This window comes from Wasmannia auropunctata, unplaced genomic scaffold (assembly GCF_000956235.1).
Source record: "Wasmannia auropunctata unplaced genomic scaffold, wasmannia.A_1.0 LD336044.1, whole genome shotgun sequence".
Taxonomy (NCBI): domain Eukaryota; kingdom Metazoa; phylum Arthropoda; class Insecta; order Hymenoptera; family Formicidae; genus Wasmannia; species Wasmannia auropunctata.
Window position 1 is genome coordinate 462954 of NW_012026846.1, and position 19864 is coordinate 482817.

Consider the following 19864-nt stretch of genomic DNA (forward strand, 5'->3'; position numbering starts at 1 on the left):
TTATTTATGCGCGCGTACGCCTCTTAAATAATAAATCCAATTGACGTGGGAAACCTTGGGGTCTGTGCAGTATACCAGAAGTTTCCCGGTTACTGGATAATTGCCGTCCTCTCCTTTTCCGTTCTCTTTTAGACGAATGACAATAGGGACCACCTTGCAATATTATATTAATGTATATTAATATATTAGTAATAATTATAGATATTAGTCTTTTAAATCTTTAAAACACTCTTATAATAACTTATTAAAATTCGTTTCTTTCTGTTATTAAAAAAGGTGGACATACATTCGTCATGATGTATGTTCGTCATATGTACGTTTAAAGCTCTTTCTTTGGAAGATAATTAAATAACCCAGGTAGCACGTATATTCATTTCAGAAACGTTTTATAACCAACTCTTGAAAACGTTTCTGAGTGGTTAAAATGTCCTGCACTCAACAAACGTTTAAAGAAATGTTTCTTTTTGTAAAAAAAGAAAACGTAGAGAAATATAATTAAAATATTTTTTTTTCTCTATCTGTAAAGAAGCATTTGCGCATTCGTTCTTTTTAAGCAAACTTTTTCACAGATAGAGAAAAAATGTTATTTCGATTTTATTTCTCTTCATTTTTTTTTAATCAAAAAGAAACGTTCTTTAAACATTTTTCGAGTGGACATTTTAACTATTCAAAAACGTTTTCAAGGTGCTATCTGGGAAAATATTTCCATTTTAGAGATTATTATTAAAAAAAGATAATAAAAAAATCTGCAAAATTACCTGTTTTTGTTTAATTTTATCCAACAACGTCGTAATTACAAAAGCCTCGGGATTGTCCAAGACAAGCTCGAAAGACTTGATTTCTCTGAATATATTCTTGAATGGTATAGAAGCCGGTGCGTTGGCAGCAACCGTATATGGACCTTGAGGTTTCGGTAACGAATACGTACCAATGAGAGGAAATCTGTATACAGTTTAAACGAAATATATTTATATGGCTTATTACAGTCTAATTATGCATTTAATAACGAAACAATCAGCAGGACAATTATTGTTAGCCCTTTGATGTCTCAACTATTTCGCGCAAATAAATAAAGATTAAGTACTTTGTGTTCGATTTCACCTAATCTAACATAAATCAAAGAATTTTTATTATTTGAAGAAATTTATGAAGATTCCGAAAATAGAATTTGCTGATTATAATCGCATACAGATTTGAATGCTTGAAGAATTACGTGATGGACTACCGCAACATATTACGTCGGATCTCTCGACATATAGGACAAAGGGGTAGCAATTTTAATTGTGAATTAAATATCGAATGAGAGTATATCAACAATTTAAACGAAACATATTTCATATATTTGGCTTATTACATTCTGATTATGCATTTAATAAATGATCAGCAGGACAGACTTAACCTTTTGAAGTCTCAACTATTTCTCGTAAATAAATAAAGATTAAGCACTTTATATTCGATTTTATCTAATCAATTAATCTAATATAAATAAAAAAATTTTTATTATTTGAAAAAATTTATGGAGATCCCGAGAGTAGAATTTGCCGATTATAATCGCGTACAGATTTGAATTTGAATGCTTGAAGGATTTCACGATACACTGTTAAATCTATATAGTGTTAAACTGAGCCTTATTTAAGTCGCCACTGCTCCTACTTAATAAACAGTTATTTTGTACTAAAATAATGAAGTTGAATAATTTAAAACAGTTCAAATTCAACCCAAATTTGCATTAAATTCCATTGTTTCATTTAAAAATAGCTATATTGTTTTAGTTAAAAATAACTTAAGTAGGTGCAGTGGCGACTTAAATAAGGTTTAATTTGACGCTATAGATCTAACTGCAGTATAGGCTACTGCAACATATTGCATCGAATCCATCTCGACGTAGGAAAAAGGGTTAACGATTTTAATTGCAAATTAAATATCGTACACAAATTCGCCGGCGATCTCGGATGTGGCTGTCAAAGTAGCGGAAACGTTGTCGACGTCGCTGGGCTCGTAAGTCACGTCGAATGACGCGCTCTTCAACGCCGGCAACTCGATCTCCTTCGGCGTCGTGAAGCATTCATTATTCACCTGGAACGAGAACGAGACTCTTCTATCGACCCATCGTCCATAAAGAGAAAAAGAAGAAACGTTTTATTCTCACCTTGATGGCGAACACCGCAGTCTTCTCGGCGTCATTGCTTACGGTCAGGGAAAAGGCGGCAGAACCACCGAGCACCGCGGCGACCCGCGTCGTCCTCTCCGCGGACGCTGGTATCGCTCGTAATCGCAGCTCATAGGGAAAGAGTCCGAGCTCCTCGCAGCTGACGTCCAAGGCTATCGCGGTTTCCTCGGCGGGATGCAAAGGATGATACTCGATACCGACGATTTCCTACATTCCACATTCATATAAAAATCATTACTCTCTATAAAAGTGAGTCAGTAGAATCGCGTCAATAGTGTCATATCTCGAAAAATGACAATTTTGAGTTATTCATTGGAAACGATGGATTTTAGCGTGTACTTTTATCTGGCGATGAATAACTCAAAATTGTCAATTTTCGAGACATGACACTATTGCAGCAATGCCGCGGAATTATCACTGATTTTTAGTACATCATTTTCCGGTGACACACTCAGAACTGTGATAAACAGTGACTATTTCGTTAAACAATGTTGTTTTGCAGTGATAATGATACTGATTTAAACAGTGTGAATATTACTGAAAGACAGCGAGTTTCACTGTTAAACAGTTTTGAGAACTGAAATTCACTGTCTTCCACTGCTTGAATCAGTATGTTAATTATCACTAAAATAACATTCAAATAGTCTGTTTATCACAGCGCTAAGCATGCCATTGGAAAATGATGTACCCTGAAAATCAGTGATAATTCCACTGATTCACGTTTAGAGAGTACCGGCACCGTCACTGCAATGTTTGCTATAGCCACGATTAAATTTATCCGCTTATATATCAGTTACAACTCGCGACGTATTAGCATAGACAAGATGACTAACGCTGCTTGAGGGTGCCACGAGCTTCGGTACATCATGGATCGTGATGCAGGGATGCTGACATTTTGCCGTATACGTTACGTGCTGCTTAAATGGATTATCGAGCCTCAAAGCATGGCACGCCGGAGATCGCACCGCGGTGATCAGCTTAATCGATTCGATCTCTTGTGGTTTTGTAATATCATATTGGAGTTCGTAAAATTGATATTCGCCCTCTTCGTTAGTGAATGTTACCTGTGTATGCACGCGTGGTTCAAATTATTTTGCAAAAAATATATAACTTTACGACAAGAGAGAGAGAGAGAGAGAGAGAGAGAACACAATTTAAAAACGATTATAAAGTTACACTCTATTTGTGTATCGTTAAAATCCTTCTCAAAAACTTTTACCGTTATTCGCATTTTCCAGCATCGATTTACCTTAAAGTTATATTTCGATTCCTTGTAGGAGTGAAACTCTGCGCGATAATCTCGCTGGCCGTTCGCCGGCACGTCTAGCTTGCTGTTGCCGACAAAAGTGAACGTTTTGATACTCTAAAAAGGTAAATTAAGAGAAGAAAATACGAATTTCAAAATTATTTCACTATACGTTTCAAATCTCTCGGAAAATTTCTAAACCTCGACAGGTCCTTTGTCGTTGATATTCTCAATTTTGCATTCGAATCGTTGCTGCCTGCTGAGCCAATTGTAGACGGGTAATAATTCCGTGTACCTTGTCTTTGCCGGGAATTGACGTGTAATCCGTTGGAGAACCTGCGGAGGTAGACTCAGTCCGCGAAGACAGTACACCAAAGGTGCTTTGTCATCCGGCAGCTTCAGAAGCAACGTGCCCTGAAGACAGTTTACGGAAATATCACGTTTGTCGACCTGTTGCTTTTACGTTAGTATTGTAAGGCTATTATTCTACGTTACTTCGGAATTGTATGAGATCATTTTATGAGAAATTAGCCAAGTTCTCTTTAAAATTACTTCGTGAGGATTGCTCTCGCTATTCATGACCAGAGGGGCGTAGGTGACCGTGTAGGTGGCAGATTTTTTCGAAGGAACATGCAAGATGTCGTCGACGAAGAAACAGTCGCCGGTGACCTCCGGTTTCAATTTCCAAGGAGTCGCGGTGTCGTTTTCGACGTTTAGAGACCTCATTATTTTCTCGCGAACGCGACACGAAAAGAACAGAGTGTCAACCGGGTCGGGTAGCTTGCAGCTGGCTCCGGAAATTCTTACACCGAGATCACCATATTTTTCAATTTCAAGCGTTGCCTGAACACAGAGCAAATTATTCCTTTTACCGAGGACTACATCTCGTTGTAAAAATGTCTAATTTTTTGCGGATTTTCTGTAGATTATACATTATTACATGTCTTTAAAATTAATGTCAGTTTTAAATATAAATTATAAATGGAATTTGTATTACAAGTTTTTCAAATAACAATTACTGTTATATAACATTTTACCGAAATTAATAAAATAAACATTTTTAAAGCAATTTTTAATTTTATCGCCAGCACGGCACTCCGCGGAAATGTGTCGTGCTGATAATTTTTGATACTCCTGGCGGTAGTTTTTACTTTTGATCAATTTTTAAGCGAGAGAATTATTTTCAAAAGTTGTTCTGCCTTTTAAATATTTTTAAAGCAATTTTTAATTTTACTGCCAGCACGGCACTCCGCGGAAATGTGTCGTGCTGATAATTTTCGATACTTCTGGCGATAGTTCTCGCTCGTTTCGATCAATTTCTACGCGAGTGAATCATTTTCAAAAGTAGTTTTGCCTTTTAAGACAGCTTTTAAAATAATTTATTAAAATATGGCAAAATCTCGAGAAATTGTATGTCAGGCAAGTACGCGAGAGTCTCGTTCTCAAGTTTTGAGGAGAAAAGTTTACTTCGAAAAGTTAAATGCGATGCAGAAATATATGCGAGAGATGTACTGCGTTGCGTAATAAACCGCTTTTGTGTTTGGCATATATTGCAGAAGGTACGAATCTTTCGTCGAAGATCGAATGTTTGTATGCTTCTATAGATAGAAGTTGTATACGCTCACATCTCTCTCGATCAAACTGTCGTGCCGAGTGGGTCGGAAACTGACAATGAAGTTGACGTCCATGCCAGGAGAGCAATAGCCAGCCGCAGGAACGATGTTGAAATCTTCAGGCAATTTTGCTGTGTTCCATTTGAATCTAGAGAATCGATAGATTATACACATATATCATTATACAACATTAATGAAGAATTGAGTAATTAATATTTCTATCTTGCGTTAAACTAAAATTACATGAATATTCGTAAAATATATACAGTTAAAAGCTATATGTAAAAAATAGAGGATGCTTAAATCTTATGTTAAAAAGGAAGAGCAAATTTTTAAGAACGTGGTTTCATCAAAAGGTCCAAAGATATTTCAAAGTCTTCTAAAGCCCTACATTTTTATTTATTTATTTAATTTATTATGTTATAGTTAATGACACCAACCTGGCGCCAATATCTCCCGTATTCAATAGCGCTATCTTTGCTTCGCTGAGGCAACCTTGAACAACTATGCCGAAAGGCACATAGGTCCTGTTCAGACGGAATTCCGCGCCTATGCAGCTTCCACGTAGGATAAACAACGGCTGGATCGTGGAATTGGTTTGGAAAGCCACCTTAGCGACGAAGGGACGCATCCTGCGCATAGATTTGTATTTTACAACAACATTCGCTGTCTTCCCTGGCTGAAGTACGATCGATTCTGCCGGCTCGATCTTCAGAACTTGGGACAGATCGGGTTCGATCGTCTGAAGAGTCACGTCGAGCGTATGGGAACGCTTCGTCTCGGAGACCGATGCTCGTGTGCGATCCATTTTGGAGTTCTCCTGGTCGAACTTCCCCGGACAGATTTGAATTCGCTCGCGAAATGGATCGTATCCAGGTAGATGTTTCATGAGATCGAACTTTAATTCGAGCGCGGCGCGCCCGTCGTTGATCACTGGCACTTTTCTGCTTATCATTTTGTTAATCGGTAGATTACCAAGATCCACGGATTTGTCGCGCGGATTTACCAAACGAATCTGCCATAACGGAGTAGAAGCAAAAATAATTTTGCGAGTATAAAATTTATTTAAATACAATAAAAATGAGAGAATGCTATTGAACGGTCATAGTAGGATTTTGGTGCTTCTAACTCTCTACATCTGAATCAGTGGAAAAGTATTGAAAAAAATCACTGATTAAATCGGTACTTATAATCCAACTATAATTTTATTAATATCTATAATTAACTAAACTATTAATATTAACTATAATTTTATTGATTATCAGTATAAGAAATACTTGGGACTGATGCATTCAATGAATAACCATCAATAATCAGTGATTAACTAAACTATTAATATTAACTATAATTTTACTGATTATCAGTATAAGAAATACTTGGGACTGATGCATTCAATGAATAACCATCAATAATCAGTGATTATTAATCAGACTGTATTATATAGGCACTGATTCAGATTTAGAGAAGAATATTTCTATGTATACTGTGTTTATTTAAATAAATTGCATCGGTCACGATGGTGTCAAACATTTAATGAGTTAACAAATAACGCGATCTGTGAATTAGATTCATTTTTAATGTATGTACTTATTATGTAATATAATAACCTTGTACGTAATTCCTTCGCCAGTTATAGTAATCTTCTTTTCGATTGCCGAATTGATTATAAAATGCAGATCATCGTGATAGTGCACCTGTTCCAATGGTCGGAATGTTATCGGAATGATAATACTTGATCGAGCGACTATTGTCTCCGAAAGAGCGTCCAGATTCACAGAGATGTGTGGTTTCTCCTCGAATTTGTACTCCAATCTGAGAAAATTATAATAAAAGTATAATTTAACAAAAAATTGATCTCTTAACTTCCGGCAAGTAATTAAGCTTAGCTCACATGTACGGAACGTCGTCTGAATTCGTGATGCGTAAATCGACGTGATACGGAGCGTCTCGAATGTAGCATGGCCCAAAATCGTAATAATTAAAACTAAACTCTATATTCGGTTTATTCGCTGTCGCTTTTAAGATTAGTCGGTAGGTCGGCCCTCTGGATATCTGAATAAGAAAACGAGGCAGAAATTTGCAAAATCTCCCATTATATTTTTTACATAAAACATACGCAGTATTAACATCTAAACGAAAACGGTACCTTTAAGACAATCGGATGATTCTTTATCACCGTCTTTTGTAATCCTGTGACAATGAGACAACAGGTCGAACGCGATTCGCTGAGCACGTGATCCTGCTTTTGAGGCATCGCGATCGAGTACAAGTTTCTGCTGATTATTTCCGACGTCATACCGAGATCCCAAGAATAATAAAGCGTCATTTTGCTCGAGTTGGTTATTTCAAACGTGATAGTAATGGGCACTCTTAACATCAGCTGAAGAAAAAAATATTTAATATTGTTAAGATTTATTATTTAATTGCTTTCAAACAAATTATACACATGTGTACGCACTTTCCCACAGTCGATGATATTCTCCTTATCCTGATTTAGTCGCACTATCTGGCCATTTTGATCGACGTATGTAATCGAAACGATAATTTCGTACGCCGTCGTCGTAACAAATATAATCAATGGTGCCTTTATTCGTTTTACAACGCACTTTACAAAAAATTGAAATTCGCCAACGAGTGTAGGCTGATACTCGATCCTACAAAATAAAAAGTGCTGAATTAAATTGTCTAAAAAATTTATGTTCAGAGAATTCTTGCTCTTTCTTACCAAAATATCTGTTCTCCTTTCGCGGGCAAAACGCCACTCATGGGCGTTATTTTTAAATTTTGAAAGCGTCCTTCGGAATATAAAGAATCCCGCGTGATTTGAAAGGGAATCTGAAATTCCTCGTTATTGATTATGCTTACTGATTCTCGCACATTGATGCCTGTGGAGAAGATATATCGATGCATAAAAAATGTATAGAATTTTTATATATAGGTTTTTTCTACTTGTCTCTATTCTACCTATTACGGTTGGCCTCATTTTTAGATAGACAAGTGGACAGCAAACCGACGGTTCTCTGACCGTCGCGACGAATAGAAAGAGACACTCCAAATTGTATTTTTCGACGCAGAACAACCAGAAGGACTCGAAAGTGCCGATGTCCTCCGCGAGGAACGTAAACGCGAAATCGATTTGCTTCCCTCGCTCGGCGATTCCTTCCGGAAGTACACAATGAAATTTCGGTATCTCGCCCTCGCAATAATGGGTTCGATCTTCCCAGGTGAAACGATAGTCGTCCGATGTCGGATTTATCATTCGGAACTTTCTGAAATTTGCGGCAGCGCAAATTCGTGTTTTGTGCCTCTATTCGATCACGATGTGATATTTACTTTACGTGAGACTCGTCGATTCCGATCACGTCGAGCTCAATCACTCTCGTGCCCACCGGAAGAGAATTATCATCCGGTTGATAGCCGATGGGTCCAGGCAGCTTCGCGTCGCGTCTATCACCGGACAGATAGTCGCTTTCCGGTACGTCGAAGTGGCAGTACGGTAACAAACTTCTTCCCACGATAGGAATAACCAACTCCGGCAGCTCCGGATCGAGATTCTCCATTCTGTTCGTCGGACAAACGGAAACGCGCGTATGCAGGCAAAGGTCGAGAATTTATGGATGCGATAAATCCGACGAATAAACGAATAAAGATCGTGAATCTACCTGTAGCTTCTACATTTATTTTATTTTAATTTTTTAAAATGTATTTATTAAAATATATTTGGGAATATATTTGGTGCCAGTCGCGCGCCATTCTATTTATATTTAATAAGTAATTACACATATTATAAACTATATACATTTATAATAAAAAAAACATCTGATTCTGGATATGAATGAAATAAAGCAACCAAATTAAATTAAATTAAAGGTTCATTTTACCTTGCGGCCCAAAAAAGAAGGCAATCTTTGGGAATTTTTTCGGGAAAAGTAATCAAGATCACATACTTTATTGTTTTTACATCTTATTTGTTGTACTTTTCTTTTTAATTTGTAATTTTATGAAATTTATTGACTGTAAATCTATGCAAAGTTCCGGTGAAGAAGCCTTTCCGACTTGAACATGGTGCTATGGGGGAAATAATGTAGGTCGCACCAGTCATCTAAAACAGTTAAACCAACGATTTTCCTGTTCAAAAAGAATGTCTCTATGGAATAAACTATGATGATTGATCTTGCATGAAAATTAATAAAATGGCGGCCATTTGAAAAAAAAGTTCGATTTTTGGCCTCAAAAATTGCTCTTATTTTTACGATTAAAAAAAAGTATTATTGATATTGATATAATCGTAGTCTATAGAGACATTCTTTTTGAACAGGAAAATCATTGGTTTAACTGTTTCAAATGACTGATGCGACCTACATTACTTTCCCCATGGCGCCATGTTCAAGTTCGAAAAGATTCTTCACCGAAACTTTGCATAGACTTACAATCAACAAATTGTCTTTATAACATTACAAATTAAAGAGAAAAGTACAAATAAAATGTAAAAATCATGAAGTGATCTTGATCACATTTCTTTCTTTTTCGAACCACGAGGAATGGACCCTTAAATGATACTGACTGTGAATCATAATCGTACTTGCACGTAAGATACGCCTTGTAATCGAACACGTCCATGGGGGAGAATCGCAAGACGCATTCCACGGATTCATCCGGTGATAAAATTCCCTTCTCGGGATAAATTCCAAACGACAGATCGTCGCTCTCCAACCAGCTGTCGCTACTTCGTTCCGTCAATCCGGCGGTGCTGCTGAAGAGATCGGATGGCTCTGTTCTCCCGCAATTGGGAGTAGTTGGTTTCACCTCAATAAGACTGTCTGTGGACATTTATTTTTTACATTCGAATTACTATGATATGTTTCTCGTTTTTCTTTTTTTTTTATAGAATCAGCACCGTTGGGAATTGAGTTACCTCGAGACGACAGGAGCTGTCGACGATTCGATTTGACACTCCCGTCGAAACTTGGACTGTGTCGCTGATGAGGTGGCTCGTGAGACGTTAATAAGGTAGTTTTAGATTGAGCATCATTTCTTTGCAATCTTGACGTGTCTTGCGAATAATTTGCGATCGGTCTCATCGGGTACTGCTCGTCCATGTTTATCTGCCACGCATACTCAACATCGACGGTGCCAGTATTTGAAAAAGTAAACGCATGTTCGCTCGTCTGTCAATAAAGAGAATTGTTAATTACACATTATTTCGTTGTATTTCGTCGTATTAAAAATTGTGAAAGTCGAACTGCAGGCGCAATTTATTTCTTTATACATTAACATAATACCTATCTCGTATTTTCAAGAACGATAATTTTTAAAAAATAGTAATACAGCGTTCTAAACTACTAAATATTGAATGCGTTGCATATTTTTTTAGAATAATAATATAGCATTTATATTAAAATCTTGAATACAAATTTAAAGAAACAAATGCAAGTTCGCTCGTCTGTCGATAAAGAGATTTGTTAATTGCACATATTTTGTTGTATTTCGTCATATTAAAAATTGTCGATTTGCGCGATTTATTTCTTTATACATTAACATAATACCAATCTCGTATTTTCAAGAACGATAATTTTTTAAAAATAGTAATACAGCGTTCTAAACTACTAAATACTGAATGCGTTGCATATTTTTATAGAATAACAATATAGCATGTATATTAAAATATTGAATACAATACATATTTGAAAAAATAAACGCAAGCAGTTCGCTCGTCTGTCGATAAAGAGAATTGTTAATTGCACATATTTTGTTGTATTTTGTCATATTAAAAATTGTGAAAGTCGATTTGCGCGATTTATTTCTTTATACATTAACATAATACCTATCTCGTATTTTCAAGAACGATAATTTTTTAAAAATAGTAATACAGCGTTCTAAACTACTAAATACTGAATGCGTTGCATACTTTTTTAGAATAATAATATAGCATTTATATTAAAATCTTGAATACAAATTTAAAGAAACAAATGCAAGTTCGCTCGTCTGTCGATAAAGAGATTTGTTAATTACCGTTGTATTTCGTCGTATTAAAAATTGTGAAAATCGAACTGTAGGCGCAATTTATTTCTTTATACATTAACATAATACCTATCTTGTATTTCCGAGAGCGACAATTTTTTTTAAAAACAGTAATCGTTCTAAATGTTGAATACGTTACTACTTTTTTTTAGAATAATACTATAGCATTTATATTAAAATATTGAATACATTAGATTGTATATATATATATATATATATATATATATATTTAATTTCATTATATTTGAAAGTTTTTGCGCGCGAATATCGCGCGCGCGACCGAAGCGGGCAACCGAGGCGGACCGAGCGCAGCCGAGCGTAGTCGGAAACTCGGAACGCGCACGGCGAGCAAGTCGCTCCGCAATTTTCTTCGTCCGGCAGAAATGGATCTCACGCGCGAACGCACGTCCCGGACGCTTCGCGAGGTAGCGGACGACGATTGCGGGGCACGTGCGAAGCGCCGAAACCGTTCGGTCATTCCTCTATTCACGATTGAAACCGCCGTCCGGTAGAGTCGCCCCTTCGAGCGCGTCGTCGGCCGTGGCCGCGCAGTGCCGCGCATGCGCCGCGCGGCGCCCCACTGCGCAGCGACGCCGCCGCGCGGCGCCAGCCGCGGGGCTCGCAGATCGCCTTCGAATCAGCGTCACGTCGCGTCGCGGCCGGATCGAGCGGGCTAATTCACGCGTCTGCTCGACGCTCCAGTCAACGGCTGCAGGAAGGAATGCCTTCGTGAGTACTTCCGCTCGTGATCTGTGACGAAGGTATCGTGGAACTGCAGTGCGACGCGTCGCCAAATTGCCGTTCGGTCGCGTCGTGTTCCCGGCGCGTCAGAGTGAAGTGAAAATTATATACATCGCTCTTTCGCGTGGAATCGCGTGCTGTCGAGCCACACGAGCCTGAATCGGCGATGAGTAAAACTGCGCGCGGTGGTTTGCGTTATACCGAGTATGATACACGCGATGATAGATTAAGATGTCGATATTCCGATATTTGCCGTCGATAGGTTCGCGGGACGAACGCACCGCCATGTTTGAATTTAGTGCTCGGCGGGAATGATGTCGCGTCGCGCGCGAATGTCGAGAGGTTAGATTGCGCTGCGCGAATTCTTCAAACGTGCGTCTTCTCGCGATATTCGGCGTGCGGTTTCGCAAGAAGGTTTTTGGATTGCGCATTCGCGTTGATTCGCGTACTCGCTCGATCCGAGAAACGCGCTGAGAATTGAATTGAGAATTGAAACGCGATCATGTTCACTTTGCGACACTTTGCACGACGCTCCTGGTGACGCTCTTTCATCACGCGTGTACTACAATACTTTCGCGGATAAGAAGAAACGCGAAGAAGGACGAGAAGTTAATAGGCTTGCGTGTCGATACGACGCGCCGAATATCGCGAGAAGATGCACATTCGAAGAATTCGCGCAGCGCAATCTAACCTCGACACTTTCGACACTCGCGCGTTCCCGTCCATTTCCATCGAGCACTAAATCCGTGAATAATGCGGCGTTATAATAATTATAATTGTCGTTGCTTTTTCTCAGTTATCCGTGCACGTGAGTGAACCCCCACAATTTTTATGAATTCGAAGCTGCACAACTCCGACAAGATGCTGCCCACGAAGGGATCAGGGTGATAATCACGGCTGGTGAGTGAATTAATTAATTTATCGTTGTAGTAATATATATATATATATACATATATATATATATATATTTATATATATATATACATATATATATTAAATAATGCATATAGTACAATACATTAAATTATTTTTTGTTCCGGGAAAATACTTATCTGTGATATAAGTGTAAAACAAAAAAGTTTAAATAAACATTTAATTTATTTTACTTTTATTTGCAAAAAATCAAAATTAAAATTAAATTAAAAAAAAAATTGGTATCTAAATATATATAATTTTGAAATATTTAGAAAAATATGTATAAATAAATTATTAAAAATTAACTTATGTAATTTTGCAGGCGCAGACATAAGCAGATAACCGTCATCGGTGAGTGATTTTGCAAGAGCTATGATAACTGATATTTTGTATAGAAAAAATAGAATTAAATATAAAAAGAATTAAAAAAATTAATGTATAGGAATAAAAATTATTATGAATTAAATAAGAATATGTAGATTACTATAAATAATGACAATTATAGATAGAAAACATAAATTATTTGAAATTAAACAAAAGAAAGAAAAATTAAAAATATCAGTTATTTATATTATCTTTGTAATTGCATAAAGAGTTTTCTGATATATTTATAAAGTTTGATATCGTTGCATCATTTTTATTGCATTTCGATAGATCAGAAAAATGTCATTTTTGAATTGTCACAGAAAATTGTCATTTTCATCTCGTATGTATAATTTGTAAAATTTAACGTGCAGTTAATGTTGCGTAAATAATATTAAAATTTCTCTTAGCAATAGATAGTTTTTAAATACTCTTTTAATATCGAGATTTATATCGAGGTGAATTCATACTATAACTAATATATAATTTAGAGAAAAAATATCGAAAATATCAAGAAAATCAATTTTTATCCATTCGAAAAATTTATATATTATATAAATTTTAACAGACTGATAAATAAAGGTAAAATAATCCGCTGCTATGGGAGTTCGATTTTTTTTTCTTTGTTTTTCGCGCAAACAACAACCGGAATTGGATCTGATATGAAAGTAACAGAGGTACAGATTTTATCGAATTTCATGACGTTCATGTCTGTTCGCGGACGCGCCAATTCAGAAAATATCCGCGTTATTACAAACAAATATTTAAACTCGATACGGATGATTGCGAAATTATTTATAATCTCTATTTTACGTTCCGATTAAATGAAATAAATCATCTTAGTATTTTAGCCGTAAGAGAGAAATTGATAATACCATCGAATAAAAAGATTAAGATTGAAAAATTAAGAAATCGAAAATATTACAAATACGAATATTTTTTGCAAGCTTTAAGAAAATATTTAAGAATTTTTGTATAAATATATTTGTTAAATAAAATATTTTGGTGTGCCATATCTCGAAATCCTTTTAAATATAAATTATTTTCGGTACAAATATGGCAAAGTTACTTATTCTGAAATAATTATAGCCTAATTTGCTATTTAAATGCAAGATATCCGCAATTGTAGTACACCAACCTGGAACATTAGCGTGTTCTTGAAATTGATCTCTTTAACGGAACAAGAATACTTGGAGAACGCCACGGTGACGTTAAGTAACACTTGGATGCACTTTGTCGTGCCAGGTACGACTTCGTGGCTCGGCTCGTTAACGGGTTCGACTATTTTTTTGGCTATTTCCGTATTTGTCTCTTGCTCCCCAGCGTCAGAATTCATTACTACCCACCGCACCTCCGTCTCTCGATCGTCCCAGGATGATTCTTTCGAGGGATCGGCGAGCTCAATTGCACAGACCGTACATTCGAGACGCGTCTGCCAAACGTTGTTAGAAAATAATTATTTATATATAAATTGAGATGCAATTATAGCAAACAAAAAAGTACAACTACCATCTTTGACAAGACTTATAATATCCGATCTTTATTTCGAAATTTTCCTGTAAAGTCCCATTTATTTTATACAGAAATATTTTTATTATTGACCTTCTTAATTGAATAATTGAATATACCTTAAGTGTTTTATGTTTTGAAGTACTATTTTGATAAAATAATTTTAATCAATTGATATTAACACGCTTCAAATTTGAAAGAAGATGCACGCGCAAATAAAAGAAATAAGAACAATTTATTATGCAAAACATAAATTGCAAGTATTGATTGATGGTAGTCCGCGAATTGCAAACTTGATAATTTTATATTACATCGACGTAAATTGCAGGCTCCGAGGAAAGAAATGTCGCAACGATTTCCTTGCAAGTCAGTGGCTTGAGATGACCGATGGACGGAGTAAATACAACGTTGGGATGTGCGCTCCATTGGAAACGTAAGTATTGATTCATTGATTTATTGACGACTTTGAAGCTCTTTCTGTATATCTTATTGACAAAGCAGTATCCATAATCCAGCTTATAGATCAATGAAACTGGGAGCGTTGTGGGTGTTAAAGCTGTGAAATATAAATCATGTAGAGCAATAGAAAATGTATAAATCGTACTCGAAGGGGAATTTACAATTAAATGAGATCGATATAAAATATCGCAAATTATGTATATTGCTACCTTTTATGAAATAGTAAATTATAAAATGTTTCTGGAACTTTATACGCTATTGAATGATCTATATTGAAAATGATTTAAAAAATTTATATTAAAATTATCGAGATTGTAAAAAGAATATAAAAACAATATAGAGAATATAATTCTCTGTAATTATATACACTATATTGTTATATTCTTTTTATAATCTTGATTACCTCTTGCTGTACTATTCGATTTCGATGATCTTCGTGATTTTGCATTAGAGTCCCGTTTTTCAATGACAGAATTAAGCTTTGTATTCGTAAGCTCTAATCCGTCTAGCACGATTAATTCTGCGTACGCTTTGCTCTTCAAATCGATTATTAGATTCTCATAGGGATTATCAGCGATAAATAACCGCACCTGACTTTCGTACTTGCCGATCTCTCGCGGCGTAAATTTTACCTCAAGCGAAATTGTTTCCTCGGGTATTAAACGAACTACGATGTATTGATTGTTTGACACTGTAATTTCACGATTTAGCTATTTTACATGGAAGTTATTTATATCATTCTATAATAAATTCTATTGAATCCTATTAGATATATTTATATCATCAATGTTACTTCATACTAAAAGATTGATTAAAAAAAAAAATTACAGATTTAAAAAAATCATTACACTTTAAAAACCATTAATTTTATTATTCTTATTGAATTATCTTTTTAAGAAAAACTATGATATTTCACCTAATTATAGCTTTAAATTATAAGAAAACTGAAATTATAAGAGAACTGTATCATGAGGTAACATTTTGATACAAACAATAGATCTTTTAAGATCTTTATTACTCATACGATTTTTCTTATAAAAGGTTTATTTATTTTTTTAATTACTTTTTTATTTATAAAGTAAAACTAAATTAATAACCAACTTCATAATACCAACCTCTTGACAAGTTTTTCATTTCCTCGCAAATATGAAGAGTGAAAAGAATATCTGGATCCTCATAAATCTCGATAATCACTTTAGCTGGTATCACACCGATGTTTTTAAATGCGAATTTTTTTCCATTAGAATCACCTACGAGCGTACGACCAAAATTTAAAACAGTTCGTTCTCGTTTGCCACTCGGCGGTTCGATGATTGTCACTTCTGGCACGCAAGCTTGTCCTACTAATTTAACAAAAAACTTTTCATCCTTCAAATGCGGGGGAAGTTCAACTGCTATCTCGAAGATTGCATAACACGTCTATAATTAACCATAAATAATGAAAAACGACCTAAATTTAAAATATAATGCTTGATTTAAACGTAATTTTTATTGCCACTTTCGAATTAAGATCGCAAAGGAATATATGTACAAGAAATTAAATGTTTAAAATAATGTTAGAAAAAATGATAGAAATTTATTATGTATTGATGATTGTTTTATAATAATTATATTTAAAGTGCATGGAACAACATATATGTATATGTTTATTACTTAATGTGGCAATTTTTATTGTGCGTTCCTTTATGCTTTTAATTCGAAATTAATAAGCAAATTAAATTTGAATTGATAAAAGTCTAATACATAAAACAAAATATTACCTCTATAAATGTCGGATTGAACGAAATCGCGAATCTCTTGTGACTCATCGGCGGAATGCGTTCTCTTTCAGGTGTCAGAACGAAAGTGTCAGGTCTCATAGTTTTCGGTATAAATGAATCCGCGAGTAGAATCAGTTCCACGTCGGCGGGTATAACATTCCGATTGTAAAGCACGAGATACGTCGTATGGGTGTGAAATACGCTGACGTAACGAAAGTACAGACATTTCTCTTGACATGCAAATACGGTGTGTGCGCCGATCTGATTAAAAGTAGTCTCTTAGTTTTACTTTGACTCGAAACGTGAATGCGGTATCGGCTTGTTTAAGGGATTAAATACTTCTTTCGAACAAACAAAGTCTTCAATGCGATTCACAATGTGATTTTCATGGAATATAGCGCCGAGATCTTGTAGATCGATACTCGGTATGCAGGAATTAATAGACAGTTTTATTAATTTGCCATTTCTGTATTCATGAACGCTGTCGGGCACGAGAATTATTATATCTTCTTCCTGAGAGCCGACGAATTCAGGATAGCACTCGATTGCCACGGTATCAGTCTCCCCGGGCTGAAGTTTTCCTTCGGTTTTTGTCACAGTAAAAGGACCGATTTTTAACATAGTCGTAACTTCTTGCGCTTTTCTAAAAATTAATTAAATATTTTTAAATTTAAACATTTTATCTATAATTAATTTTTTAATTAAATAATAATTAAAAATAAAATTAATTTGTTTAATGAATTGATAGATTTTAATACATGTCATAAAATTATTAATCAAAAGAGAGAATGTTATAAAATCTACCCATTATCTGATTTTTCGATTCGCGATTTAGCTTTTTTCGTTGACGTCTCTGTCGATTTGTCATGATCCTCTTTGATTATGTTTTCTGTCATATAGACAGCGGATGGATATTTGACAGGTGTTGTTTTAATAGAATAATGCAGAGGAAATTGTCCAACATTTTCCACATTAAGATATAGTATTTTTTTCGTGCATATACCGAGCGAGCCAAAATTTATCTCATTATGGGGATAAATGCGAAATCTATATTTAAAAGAGATAATGAAGATAATTTCGAACAATTATGATCATTTTATTAAAACTTATTAAAACATAAAGTGTAGGAAAAATTTTATAAATAAATTATATAATAAAATTTATGTAATAAAGTTATGAAAGGTTCTTCAAAATTTTGGCATAATTTAGGAAAATTGTTAATCAGTTTTTAATAATATTTTACCTTGTGTAATATGCAGTTAGGGAAACTGTGAGAGGAATTTCCGCAATCACAGCAGCTTTATTTATATCGAGAAGATGACATCGGAGTATTGGACATTTGTTTAAAGTAATTTCATTCTTTGGAATAAAAGTTACCTGTCATAGAGTTTCATTAATTAATTAACTATAAAATAAATATACATTTTTAAACTTGCTTGTAATTGTCTATTGCAAAATTTAATATATTGAAAAGATGGAAATAATTAGCTTATTTAATATTTTGGTGATATTATGCAAGAAATCAAAAGAAAATTCATCGAACATACTTGTACAATAGCCTCTTTTTTTGATTGAACGGAACCGGAAACAGGACTAATTTCTATGTCCTCATTCAATTTTAGTGGCAAACTCGGCGCGATTTTGGCTAGCTTGTTTTGCTCTTCCAAAAGTATACTAATTATAATTATTAAATTAATTGATATAGCTCGCGATATTGAATATAAGAGCTTGATGCATACACTTTTCAACTTACGCATATTTAACTTCGTGATCCCCTCGATTGCTTATTGTAAAATTTGCGCTCGTGGGAAAGCCAACCTTTACGTACTTTAAGTCAATTGGATTTGCATAATTAATGTCAACAGCAACGTCGTACGTTTCGCCAGATAAAATGACGGTTTCCGTAAAAATGGGTTCTGTATCGTCTTCGTGAAAGAAAGCTTTGAAAGTCAAGTTTCCCTTGATAATCCCGATCTAAGCCGAAAATCCAAGTTATAAAGATTCAATTTAAAAATACACGAATAAAATAAATTTATAGTGGAAAAATTAAAAAATTACTGAATTACTAAATTTGAATATTACATATTAAACATTAATATTTTTAGTAATAAGTATTAGTATATATTTAAATGTAGTTTGGTTTTGTACCTTGTTAGCGTGATAACAGAATTCAATTTTTTGATCACTCTGGGCCTTGATAATTCCTTTAGTCGACGAAATTGAGATTTGAGAATCTAATGGTTCATTAGATTGCAAATGCCAAAATATCTCGATCGGAGATCTATTTCGGATAGAGCAAGTAAGACAGGTTCTTCTATACAAGAGCACTTGACCAAAAGACAATTGTTTGCTCTCAAACTCTATGTCCAATTTGGATCCATTACATCGAAGCTAAAACATTTCGGGTTTAATAATCTCTATATATGTATATTATTTACCCAGGCAGAAATGATCGGTCTACCTATATACGATGTCAAATCGATTACGTCTACAGCTCGATTATTTCTGCTTGAATATAGAGATAATATAATATCTTGATTTATTTTTTTCATTTAATTACCTCGATTGACTCAATGTGAGGATTATTTGTGATACATATATATAATTTATCACTAAATGAACCGAGTTTTGTAACGCCAGCTGATATTTTTAGCAATTCACACTGTCCAGCCTACAAATTAAATAACGGAAAATAATTGTTAATTTTGCATATTTAGTAGCAAATATATCTTGAACGGATTAATCGAAAATACCTGAATATAAAGTTTCTCTGGTTCTATAATGAAAATGTCAGGATTATTTTCCTCGAGAGAGAAGAATACTTCTGCGTTAACTTTGGATACATTGCAGAACTTAAATTTCGCCTCACGACGATGAGCACTGTTCGTAAATTACACATTTATAATAAATTCTGTTAACGATATAATGCAATCATACCTTTTATCCTTTTGAAACACCAGTAATGACCCAAAGTCGTAGATACCAACATCAGAAAAGTATGTGGGATCGATTATGTCGTTTACCTTTGTTTCTTTTATCTGACAGTGAAATACATTTCAGAATTCTA

The 19864-nt window shown here is 34.9% G+C and overlaps 3 protein-coding genes across 3 annotated transcripts in view; all 3 read right to left on the bottom strand.

The window, feature by feature from the left end:
• On the bottom strand, nt 1-8403 carry LOC105451788 (hydrocephalus-inducing protein homolog). The gene is made up of 16 exons (XM_011692462.1): nt 7994-8403; nt 7755-7914; nt 7488-7683; nt 7176-7409; nt 6921-7081; nt 6637-6841; nt 5470-6044; nt 5042-5177; nt 3969-4259; nt 3618-3830; nt 3420-3533; nt 3004-3234; nt 2150-2377; nt 1931-2076; nt 759-942; nt 1-153 (listed from the first exon to the last, which is right to left on the bottom strand). Exons 1-16 carry the CDS (start codon nt 8286-8288, stop codon nt 1-3), a joined length of 3522 nt encoding a protein of 1173 aa, XP_011690764.1. The 5' UTR covers nt 8289-8403.
• On the bottom strand, nt 8359-9952 carry LOC105451805 (hydrocephalus-inducing protein homolog). Its single transcript, XM_011692489.1, has 2 exons — nt 9594-9952; nt 8359-8590 (listed from the first exon to the last, which is right to left on the bottom strand). Exons 1-2 carry the CDS (start codon nt 9857-9859, stop codon nt 8359-8361), a joined length of 498 nt encoding a protein of 165 aa, XP_011690791.1. The 5' UTR covers nt 9860-9952.
• LOC105451806 (hydrocephalus-inducing protein-like) overlaps nt 9867-19864 on the bottom strand; it is a 25299-nt gene continuing 15301 nt past the window's right edge. The window contains exons 46-61 of the mRNA XM_011692490.1: nt 19735-19835; nt 19551-19677; nt 19358-19468; nt 18946-19188; nt 18551-18771; nt 18345-18471; nt 18041-18174; nt 17602-17844; nt 17137-17440; nt 16798-17058; nt 16153-16456; nt 15441-15728; nt 14890-15134; nt 14208-14501; nt 9945-10197; nt 9867-9880 (exon numbers count right to left, since the gene is read on the bottom strand). Coding sequence (XP_011690792.1) covers nt 9867-9880; nt 9945-10197; nt 14208-14501; nt 14890-15134; nt 15441-15728; nt 16153-16456; nt 16798-17058; nt 17137-17440; nt 17602-17844; nt 18041-18174; nt 18345-18471; nt 18551-18771; nt 18946-19188; nt 19358-19468; nt 19551-19677; nt 19735-19835 — 3270 coding nt within the window. The remainder of the gene's footprint in view (nt 9881-9944; nt 10198-14207; nt 14502-14889; nt 15135-15440; nt 15729-16152; nt 16457-16797; nt 17059-17136; nt 17441-17601; nt 17845-18040; nt 18175-18344; nt 18472-18550; nt 18772-18945; nt 19189-19357; nt 19469-19550; nt 19678-19734; nt 19836-19864) is intronic.

Excerpts from the sequence above, each read along its gene's own strand:
- LOC105451788 (XM_011692462.1), bottom strand. The coding sequence starts at position 8,288 with ATGATAAATCCGACATCGGACGACTATCGTTTCACCTGGGAAGATCGA. Across the intron at positions 7,684-7,754 it reads AAAGGAGAACAGATATTTTG|GATCGAGTATCAGCCTACAC; the intron begins GTAAGAAAGAGC and ends TTTATTTTGTAG. Across the intron at positions 7,082-7,175 it reads ATCATCCGATTGTCTTAAAG|ATATCCAGAGGGCCGACCTA; the intron begins GTACCGTTTTCG and ends TTTCTTATTCAG.
- LOC105451805 (XM_011692489.1), bottom strand. The coding sequence starts at position 9,859 with ATGTCCACAGACAGTCTTATTGAGGTGAAACCAACTACTCCCAATTGC. Across the intron at positions 8,591-9,593 it reads AAGTACGATTATGATTCACA|AATGGAGAATCTCGATCCGG; the intron begins GTCAGTATCATT and ends TCCGACGAACAG.